This window comes from Solea solea, chromosome 2 (genome assembly GCF_958295425.1).
Source record: "Solea solea chromosome 2, fSolSol10.1, whole genome shotgun sequence".
Taxonomy (NCBI): domain Eukaryota; kingdom Metazoa; phylum Chordata; class Actinopteri; order Pleuronectiformes; family Soleidae; genus Solea; species Solea solea.
This window is the reverse complement of record NC_081135.1, coordinates 38,638,956-38,650,831: the sequence shown is the minus strand read 5'-3', so window position 1 is coordinate 38,650,831 and position 11,876 is coordinate 38,638,956. Positions and strand designations below refer to the sequence as shown.

At 38.1% G+C, this 11,876-nt stretch overlaps 1 protein-coding gene across 1 annotated transcript in view; it reads right to left on the bottom strand.

Annotated features, from left to right (window-relative positions):
* Positions 1 to 6,871: 6,871 nt before the first annotated feature.
* Positions 6,872 to 11,876, bottom strand: part of epsti1 (epithelial stromal interaction 1) — a 13,150-nt gene continuing 8,145 nt past the window's right edge. Inside the window, exons 8-10 of the mRNA XM_058654835.1 lie at positions 9,824 to 9,885; positions 9,419 to 9,600; positions 6,872 to 8,590 (exon numbers count right to left, since the gene is read on the bottom strand). Of these exons, the coding sequence (XP_058510818.1) occupies positions 8,457 to 8,590; positions 9,419 to 9,600; positions 9,824 to 9,885 (378 nt within the window). The 3' untranslated portion in view covers positions 6,872 to 8,456. The remainder of the gene's footprint in view (positions 8,591 to 9,418; positions 9,601 to 9,823; positions 9,886 to 11,876) is intronic.

Sequence of the window (11,876 nt, the reverse complement as noted above, 5' to 3'; positions counted from 1 at the left end):
CCTCAGTCTCTGCATGTCGTCAGCAGCTGCAGGTCAGACCAGAGTCTGACATTATAAACACAGAGGTGAGTGAACCTCCTCAGCGTGGCCCTGACCTCACACTCAGTGATTTTATCTTGCGGGGACAAGGAGCTGCTGGTCCTCTGCTGCCTCGTGTGGTGACTTTGTGTCACTGAGATAAATCTGAACGATGGTTTTCAAACACAGGATTCACAAAGAAACTCATTCTCAGTTCCACATCAACAACTCCTGTGTGCTGTGAGGGTAAATGGCTGATTTTCTCTCTGGGGTTTGGTGTGGGAGAGTGAACGATTTAAAAAAGCGACACATATTTCAGTTTCTCGTAATCGTACGTGTTTGTGGATAAACTACAATTCAAAAACACAGAGTTACACCTGTAAAACAGGCCGATAAGTCTGCATAAAACTGCTCATAATCAACAAAACCAACATTTTCCTCATGCTTTGCAGAAAACACCAGGACGTTTGTTTATTTTCTGCTGTGCAAAAAAACGCTGGAGCGAGTGCAGCACGAGAGGAAACACACACACACACACACACACACACATGATCTCACTGCTCTGCGTTATCTGGGATGTCAGTGAGTTATGAATCAGCTCATAAATCATCATTACCGCCTAATATCCTCACTCTCACCCTGACTCTGTCTGGATGAAACGCACAATCGTGTAACGCAAGCCGGAGAATGTGGACCACACAGGGAGGGAGGGAGGGAGGGAGGGAGAGAGGGAGAGACTGACTTAGTACTGTGAACATGTGAACTCTCTGTCTGCTCTGTGTACGTTTACTGTCTCATCACTGAATGTTGCTTCCACTCGTGATTTATGGACATTTTTCTGGAGGTGGAGGAGGAAGTGTGTGTGTGTGTGTGTGTGTGTGTGTGTGTGTGTGTGTGCCTTCTCTGCTCTTCTTATGAAGCCACTTTTTTTTCTCTCCCCCCTCTCAGGAAGTGAAGTGACTCAGTTGCGGTTTGACATTGTTTGTGAGAGCATATGGTGTGTGTGTGTGTGTGTGTGTGTGTGTGTGAGGGATATAAAGTAAGAGCAGGAATGTCTGTGTCTGCACATTGTTTGCATTCAGGGTACCAACCCTTTTCTGTTTTCCAGAAAAAGCTGTGACTCTTCCTCAAAGTGCAAACATTTTATTTAACAAACAAAAGAGTTTTCAGTGTTTTTACTGATAAACTAATTGCGTTAAAAGACTTTAAACACTTCAGGAAACTGAAGTTTGTAAACCACTCACTCTCCCACACCAAACCCCATAGAGAAAATCAGTAATTTTAGCTCGCGAGGACACAGGAGCTGCTGGTCTGCTGCTGCCTCGTGTGGTCACTTTGTGTCACTGAGGTAAATCTGAACAAAGATTTTTAAATGCCGAATTAACAAAATAAGACATTAGAACTTAGTGATGGAGGCAGCAGTGGATCAACAACTCCTGTGTGCTGTGATGTTAAAATCACTTATTTTCTCTGTGGGCTTTGGTGTGGGAGAGTGAGTTGTTTACATAGTAACACAAGTTTCAGCTTCCAGTAATTCAGTGTTTAAAAAAAAATATATATATATGTATATTACTTTGTCCTTTTGTCTATTAAATTAAGGTTGAAGTTATTTTTAAAAAAATCACAGATTTTAATTTTGATCGCGTTTTTCTGGACATGGAGTTTGTGTTTATTGCCGTAATAACCTGATACATATTATATTTACAATTATGAAGCACCTTTTTTGTTGCTACATTTGTACAAATAAATGTGTAAATTAACTGCATGCACAAAAGATAGTGGGTAATTACGCTGCATTTTTACATATTTGGGGAAGGTGACATTTTCTGCCGCTAGGGACAAATTAGTCAGTTTTTTGAAAAACAGCCAAACATACTGGCCTTTAAAGGGTTAAAATCTGAAGACACATTTTTAATATTTGATGTGTTTATTTCAGGCTGAAGGCATTGACTCATTTACATTGGAAAAACATATGAATATATAATGTTTTTACAGCGGTTTTTGACCATTTTTGTCACTAGGAACAATTAGTTAGGATATTAAAGGAGCTGTTAAGGGTTAATGTCACATGAACGTGTTCACAAAAAGTAGAATAAAAAAGACATGATTTCTGGCCCACTGTGCAGAATAGTTTTGGTTTCATGTGCTGAAGTTTTGAAACATCCTTGTTTTCTGACACCACCACCAGAGATGACTGGAACTGTGCTTGTGGTGTTCGACGTGTTGAAAAATTACAATTGACTCATTTAAGAGTTGCGTCTATTTGTGGACAAGAATGTCCCTCACTGTGCACGGTTTTCGTTGGAACGGCAGCAGCGGGACCAGAACCTGCTGCCAGGACCAGAAACCAGGACATTGTTCTGTGGGAAGACACTTTGTTCCACTTTAGTTTATTCCTGTGTCATAGATTATATCACAATATCCTGTGGGCTGCCACAGTTCTGCCAATAGAAAATACTTTTTTGAGAATAATTAGTTTTGATTAGATCAGTGTTTCCCAATCCTGATCCTCAGGGACCGTAATCTTGCCGTGTTTTAGATGTTGCCCTGATACACCACACGCTTGATGATGATCTGAACATGTGATCTCCCAAATGTCCCTCACACAACAGGAGAATCTGTTCAAATCAGGCTAAAATCAGGTGACACCCAATGTTTGTCGTAAGGACCGAAATCTGGCCAATTATCCTCTAGTGTGGGAGGCGTGGCTTAAGATCACACGCAGCACTCCGACACTTGGTCGGACTTCCCTTCACCGGGCAAAGAAACACGTGGATTTCAGGCAGCCAATCCAGCTACGTCGCAGATTATCACCGACAGATCGATCTTCTCTGGCTTCTACAGCGATAATAAAACTATAAAACTAATGATGGAATGTTTACGAAATCAATCAGGTTTGATGGAGCAGGGAAACATCTAAAACATGGCATGGCAGTTAGTCCCTGAGGACCAGGATTGGGGAAACACTGGATTAGATGATTAGATGCTCCACACTTGAGGAATTATTAAATCTGACTTGACTTTAAAAACGTGAGAGACCACAGAAACAACAAACTTTGTACGATCTTTAATGTTTTAATCCTGAGAAAGCACAGATTAGATAATCCAGTCACAGGACCTCACACTTGGTGTTTTAAATCTGTGAATTTCTCCCGCTGCAGGATAATCTGACTTGATAATCTGATCAAATCAGACTAAAATCTGAAGACACCCACGATTGGCTCATTCTGACGGTCATTCATTCAGAAGAATTATAATTATTTTATTTTAAAAAGAACGTGAATTTTGCAGATAATTCTCCAACATAAACAATTTAAAGGTTCAGTCTGTAATATTTTCTAGCAGAAATGTAATAAATATTTTTTTATTACATTTTTATGCATTTATTATCATCTGAAAATTATGAATTATTATTTTTATTTTTCATTCAGTTACCTGTAGATGGCACTAAAACCTACACACTGGTCCTTTAATGAGTAAATGTTATGCGTTATTATATTTATTTACGTGTTTATTTGTCTTGTTATAATAACAATATCACGTGAGTGTATTTTTCATTTCTGCAAAATCAAACAGTAGTGACTCGATGTGTCTTCATAATCTGGATTATTATCATTTGCTGCTCTGAAAACGTTAACGTGGCTGTTGTAAGTGGTTGTTTGTGAGTCGTACACAGTTTATCTCGTGTAAAAGTGCAGTGGCGTCAGTTTCTCTGCTCGTTGTCACCTGAGGTTTGACCTGATCTGTGCAGTTTGATCACTTGTTTACAGAGAAATAAAGCGGCGGCTCAGATTATGATCCTGCGCTCCGTCTTTTATCTTTTACTCTCAGAAACGTTCATTTTACTGCTGATGAAGCAAGAAAACTGAACAAATGTAGGTGATTTCCAACATTTTCAAGATGCTTCTCAAACCCAGATCTAATATTCTCCAGAGCTCCATGACTGTGGGATCGTCAGGGTGTATCTGCATATTTACAGTGTGTGTGTGTGTGTGTGTGTGTAAAACACTACAGTATGAGGTGACCTCATTCTGACTGTGAACCACCCACTGGGAATCCCCCAACTCACAACTGTTTGTTGCCTCTGCATCCACACGCGTGTGTGTGTGTGTGTGTGTGTGTGTGTGCGATTTGCTGAGGTCATGCTTGTTCTCAGGACGACAGCTCATCCTCAGCTGGGTGGTCCTGACGAACCTTCAAACATTCAAACGTTCAAAGCAAAGGTAGAAAAATCGTCCGAGTCAGATCGAGGCTGACGTTGGGCGAATGTTTCAAACCTGAGACTCAGGCGACCACCTGTCCCCTCATACAGGTGTGTTTTGTGTGATCATAAAGAGACACAAAACACACACAGAGACAAGAAAGATGCAAAACTACACAAAATGACCATAAAAAGGCACAAAACTACGACAGAACTGCAGAAAATGACTTTAAAACTAACAAAACTACTACAAAAATGCAAAAAATATCATAAAGGTACACAAAAAGCTAAATTGCGAAAATATGAATGAATATATGTATATATGAAAATACACAACATACACAAAACTACTAAAATGCAAAAAAAATACCATAAAGTGACACAAAACAACAATGAACCTTTCAAAAAGAATCCTAAAAAGGCATGAAACAACTACGAAAATGCAAAAAGACACAAAGAAAGTACTTATCTGCAGAAAATCCTCATAAAGAGACACAAAACTACAAAATGCTTCAAATGAGACACAAAATGAAGAGAGAAGGAAACAAAACGCTCGACATGTGATACAAAAAACACCACAAAAGAACTGCACACGTACGCATTCACATGAACACATGAACACAAATGAACCTCAGATTTACACACAAAACAGACACACACAAATGCACTATACTACAAAACGACAGAGACACAAAACTACAACAAAAAACACTGGAAATGAACAAAAAGACATAAAATCATCACGTGATTGTAAAGAAATGAACGTACTGTTCTTTTACCGCAGGTCTCATTTGTCTGTTTTTGTAATAATCTATAGATTTGTCAAACAGACGAGACACACACACACACACACACACACACACACACACACACACACACACACATACACACGCACACACACACACACACACACACACGCACACACACAGAAAACACCCACAATTCTCCCAGAGCAGTGAGGGCTACAGATCTTTTCCTGTCTGGTCACCAGAGCTGGTCAAGTGTTATTCTTGAACACAGATGAGTCACCGTGAACAGGAAGAGAAGTGTGTGTGTGTGTGTGTGTGTGTGTGTGTGTGTGTGTGTGTGTGTGTGTGACAGAGAGAGATCAAATAAAAGCTGAATTTGTTTAAATAAACTCAAAGTTTTGATCTTGTATTCGTGATGTTGCCAGACCTCACAGCTGCAGCTACAGCATCTCTCTCTGTGTGTGTGTGTGTAGTTTGGGTGTTAACCCTCTCACTTTGAAGCTCTGGGAAAGAATCTGTTTCCTCCTGCACCTGCTGGACCAAACCTCCTCCTCTTCCTCCTCCTCCTCCTCCTCCTCCTCTTCCTCCTCCTGTGTCACTGCTGCTGCTGCAGGACTTTTGTCGAGTCATCATTTCGTCCAGTACTCTGCAAACATGAAGTTAAACCACTCACTCTCCCACACCAAAGCCCAGAGAGAAACCCAGTGGTTTGAGCTCACTGCTGCCTCGTGTGGTCACTTTGTGTCACTGACATAAAGTTGAACAAACTGTTTCAAAGCCGAAGTCACGATATAACTGATGTGAACTCAGTGATGGAGTCAAAATGTGAGGTTATAATCACTGGTTTTCTCTGTGGGCTTTGGTGTGGGAGAGTGAGTGGTTAACAGACTCTCAGCATTAAAAACATGAGTTGGATCTGATGTGACACGCCCATGTAACGAAGTCCATCCTCTAAATGCCTTTAAGTCATAAATAGAATCGTTTTTTTGTCTCTTTTATGATGGAAAACGTCATTTCCTCTGAAACAACTCAGTCTTTTTCCTTTGAAAAGTCGGAAAATGGAAACAAACGTGATAAAAACACACAAGTTCATTCATATTTGTATGTGATTCCATTGTTTGTTGGTGTAAATGAAGACGTTTGAAGTCTGTTTGACATCATGATGAGTGACATCAGCAGCTGAAACATGACTTCATACTGCAGCAGGAAAAGAAAGAAGAAGACGGGGCTTTTGTGCGTCCGCCTGTCCCCCGTGTGGACAGCTACACCCTTCTGTCCTTTGTTGTCTCGGGGTCATGTGATAACGATCTCCGCGGAGCTGCTCAGTGTCTGGAAACCACACCCACAGTTTGATTTGATCAAAGACGCCGTTTCTCTTTTGTTTCGTCCATCGCACAACGTGTGTGTGTGTGTGTGTGTTTCTGCTGCACACACACACACACACACACACACACACACTGAGTAAAATATGATCTGAACATGACGACAGGGCCGCTTCTATATGAGGGGCAGGCAGGAATCTGAAGGGGCCCAGCAACTTTTTATTAATTTCATAAAAATATAATATACATAATAATATTTTATTAGATTATATTATAATTTTTTTTCTCTAAGTGTTTATACTGCTTATGTTATTTCTATATATCATGAAACAAAGGAAATAGTCAAGATTAAGAAGAACCGTCCCCTGTACTGCCCTCTAGTGTGAGTATTGTGTAACGCTCATACCAACACAAAAAGGCACACAGGTGTGCAGGTTGGTGACAAATATAATGTTTGAATAAAGACGTCGATATAAAGATAATCAATATTAACATGAACTAACTCACTTAAAAAAAACAACTGAAATTAAACTACAAAAAACAACAGAAGAATCTGAAATACAAAAAATATCTGTGTATATATAAATTTAATGCACCTTAATGCCTTTTTAATATTATTATTGTTTACCATTTTATTATTTAAACAATGGATTAGCAAATTAAGAAAATAAAGAACAGACACTTTGACATAAACATAATAAACAAAGACAGAACAACAAGCTCAACAATAAAAGTTCCAATCGCACATAAAATCTGACTGAATTCTGAATTCTCACAGAATTAAAGAGCAATTAAAAACAAGTAAAACATTTTATTTCTTTTGTACTAATGTGCTTTATAATTGTCTTCTATTTCTGTCTCTAATGTCTTTTATGACTAATGTTGTTGAGCCAGAGGTAAATTCACACCTTGGTGGACAATTAAGTTATTTTCTATTATTCTAAATAAAACAGAACCAAAAGTTCAGATTTCTATTTTTCTTTGTTTGAAAATATTAATTCTCAAATAAAATTAAAACTTAAAAGTAAAGGTCGTGATGTGACAAATCACCTCACAAGGGAGGCCCTCAAACTTTCCTGACTATTGACTCTATACTGCCCCCTCCACGACTTCCTGTGGTATTGCTTTTGTTTCATCCATCGTAGTGAGCTCCCCCGTGACGATGTGTACAATGACGGATGAAAAGGGACGCAATACCAGTGAAAATGGTGGGGGGGCAGTATAGAGTCAACAGTCAGTTAGTTTGAGGGCCTGAGTGTGAGGCGATTTGTCAAAAGTGGAACAATGAACAAAAAGAACTCAAAACAAACGACAAACATTAATGGAAGAAGAACATTTTGGACTTTTTATGTTTAATTTATTTGAATGTGTGTTTGTTTTAGGGAAAGTTTGTGTTTATCTTGGAAAAACAAGTGTGTATTTGTATTTTATTGACTAATCACTCCTCCACTCACAAGCGCCTGTAAAATGTGACTTCACTGTTGCTACGACGACGTCACCGACAACACACGTTAATCCCACTGCGTGTCAGGTCAGAAACACACACACACAGTGACTCATCACTGCACGCAGACAAACACAACAATAATATAACCAAAAACACACGCTCACCACAGTATCTACTGTAAGACACTGATGACACTCACTGAACTCAGCAACTGCAGCCGCTGAAGCACCCGAGGAAATGAAAGAAACCAAAAAAACAACTTAACACAATACTCACGCAATAAAATCGTGAGTGAGTGGTTTACAAACTTGACCTTTCAGCCAAATAAAGGTCATCTAACAGTGAAACTAATGACAAATAAAGTCTACGGTATAAAGTAGACTTGAGCTGACAAAGATTTGATTAGATTGAATTAGTGACATCTAGTGGTGAAAGTGCAGATGGTAGCATATGCAGGATGGTGTCAGGGAACCACAGTGGCCTTTAAATACAAGAGGAACAGATGAATAAACATTGTCTGTTTGAGTTCCTGTACAAACATGGCTGTGCAAAGTGGTGGCCCCTATAAAATAAGACTCATATGAAAATAAACAAATGATTTTCATTCTAAAGTGACAGACGTGATATAATAACAGCGTAGTATACTGATGTTCTGATTTCTATAGTGTCTGTGTGTGTGATAACACCTCATATACAACCAAAAACCTCACTCTTCCACTTCAGCTGAGCAGAGAGTGAATCCGCTCGTAGTCGCCGTGGCACTGGTTGATCATGTCCTCAAGGAATTTTCTGTTGCATTGTGGGAAGTCGCTCATCAGTCTCCTCAAAACAAAGTCGTAGTCAAGATACAACTCTGGAAGAAAAGAAAATATCCTTACTATATATATATATATATATGTATATATATATATACATATATATATATATATATATATATATATATATATATATATACATGTATTAGTTAAACAATGGATCAGGAAATGAAGAAATAAAGAAGACATTTTGATTCAGAGAAATTAGTTTTGAAACAAAGACATCGAACCAAACTCAACAAAAATAGCAACTTTAAAAAAAGCAGTATGTACCTGTAATTAGCTATTTTAGTGTATTTCTCATTATTTCTGGACATTTATTTATTATTTACTTATTTCTTTTTACATTTCTGGACATTTAATTGTACATTTTCTAGTTTTTTAAAAGGACGGCTTGAGCTAGTTTTTCTGTTCTTGTTGTGGCTTGTGTATTGTTTTGAAAACATTTATATAAAAGTAAAGAAAAACGTGAACAAGTCATGGAAAATCTCTATTTCACACACACACACACACACAACAGCGGCTTAGAGTAACAAAATATACAAAATGTGTAAATAAATGAAATTGAAATACAATTTGAAACGACATTATGTACATTTGTACAATTTAAAAGTATTTCTAGGTTGAAAGATGAGCTGTTCTCTCTTTGTCAGTGTCAACCTTAAATATCTCTTTAAATGGTGATGTATATATGTACTGTATATACTATATATATATATATATATACATATCTGTACATATATGATGATTCAACACAGACCAAACAGACAATGATGATGAAATGATGAGGTTGGCAGTTTCTCCTCCTGTCATGTTTTAGCTTTGGTTAACTGGCGTTTAGAAAAGAGTCAGAATGTCCATCTCACCAGTTTCCTGTTCCTGTGTCCGGTTCTGCTCTGGTTCTGCGTCCAGGTGAGTGGAACCACTCTGTGGTCCAATCAGAGAAGAGGACGGCTGTGGTAAATCAGCATAGGACAAACAGGGAGGCTCCGCCTTCTGAACGCCGCTGCCTCTGCCCTCGATTCTGTCCAGAAACGCTGAGTTCACCCTGTCACAACATGACGCGTCACATTAACACCAGCTAATGTTTGTAGTGAGAGGCTCCACATGGCAGCTGTTTAAACTAAAATACAGTCAAGATCGTCCAAAAGGAAGAAGGAAACAAGCGATTAATCTCGCCTCGCTCGTGTTTATCTCCAACATTTCAGCGTTAGGTCGCTGTGCGGAGTTTGTTTTTGTTTTTAACTGCTGTTAATGTTTAATGTTCTTACCTCTTGTGATGCAGCTGGACTTCACTTGAACTTTTCTTCGGTTTAATCTCGACTGACTCGCTCTGAGCAGAAGAGAAAAGATAATCACATTCTGTTTGTAGAAGTGAAACCAAACTAGATACACAGTTCTCCTGATAAACAGGTTCTCATCTATTTGTAACATCGCGTATCATTTTGAATTGCTAAATGACTCATTTAAATGACTTAACTCTACAATTTTGAGTGGTATTTAAAACATTTAAACATAAATGTGAACTAAAAGTGTGGCAAAATTCTGCAGATTTTATCAGAGGGACCCAAAAAATATCTCCCACGACCCATATGTGGTTCCCGACCCAGTGTTTGTGAACCACTGGTGTTAAAAATGTTGTTCACGCTGTCAAGTGATTTTCTGTTTAGATCTCTACAAAAGTAAATTTATATATAAATATATATTAATAACAATAGTATACATTATTATGTATGCACTTAATATACGACAAATAAAATATCTAAAGGGGAAAATGATATAAATCATTTATTTACATGAATAAGAAAGGCTCCAAACTTGATCCTTGAGGTACACCACAAGAAATTAGGATTCCAGTAACGAATTATTCCTTTTCTTTCCTGCTGATATATATCATGTGTGTGGTTTGTAAAGGAGTTCCTCAGGGATCCAGTCTGGGCCCACTCATATTGTTGCTGTTCGTCAGAAGAGACGTGGAGCAAATTTAGCAAAGACAAATTTCTCCTTGTAATATTGCAACTTCATTCAGGTTTTATTTTGCCGCTTTTGGAAATTGAAGCAGTATAATATGATCATGAATGAAATGATGAATAATAAGTTCAAATGTGACTTTTATTTTTCATTTTTACTTTGATTATTATGGGTTGCTTCAAGTGTTTCTGCTTTTGTCTTTCACTGTGTTTCTTTGCAGTTATTTTTCACTTTTGCTGTCTCATTTTGTAGTTTTCCTGACATGAACACGTAATCGTGAACATAAACATGATTCGTCCATCATCACATTCTATTAAAACACTTTTATTCACAACTGGAGGCAGTTGCTGGCTTACGTTTAAATATAAAACTGCCAAAATGGAGCAACAGGCAGAAACGTGCACATTTATCTGAGCTGATTCAATTTATTCCATTCAACTTTGTTTTTTGAAAGAATTGTGAAGCTGTGACTGTTTCATGTCTGCGTGTTTGATTGTATCTTTTGTTTTTTCTGAATGTTTTGATGAGTAATGTTGCAGGGCAACTTTGACAAACAGAGCCTGCTCTCAATTTTCCCGTTCCTGTTTTAAATAAATGATGACAACAATCATTTATTGATTAAGAAAAACCACCATCTACGTTACATAATTGATGCTAATTAGCTCTGTTTGTGTCATGCAAAGGTTTGATCCTCCACTCGTGTGTGTGTGTGTGTGTGTGTGTGTGTGTGTGTGTGTGTGTGTGTGTGTGTGTGTGAGGGCGGAGAGGAAAACAACTTTAATGATGAGCATGAAAACATGAAAAACAGGATGTTTTGCAGGATTTTCCTTCAAAATTGATTTTTCATGAATTGCGTTTGTTTGTGAGGACACACACACAGACACACACACACACACACACACAGACAGACACACACACGACACGTCTCGATGAGTAACGCCGAACGTAAACGCCCTCTGTTTCACTTTTTCCGCCTCTTTATTCAACAACACGACTCTGGTGGAATCTCATTATTATTGTCTCTAAAATATGATTTTAAATTAAATCTACACTAAGTTCATCAAGAAACAATGACTTCATTAAAACTCGTGTTTAATCTGTTTAAACTCAAATGGATGAACACATGAATTATGTTTGAGAAGATAAAGGAGGCCTAAACTTTGCCTTTTGGTCCCGCTTTGTAGCCGTACTTTATTTTGTAGTGTTTCTGTAGCAATATAACAGGAAACACTTCTGAAGACATGTGAAGAGTAAGAGCAAAGGAAAGAGAATAAGGAATAAAAAGGGAAGGAGGAAAGGAAATAAAGGGAAATGGGGAAGGAAGATAAACTAAAGAAAAGGAAACAGGAAACA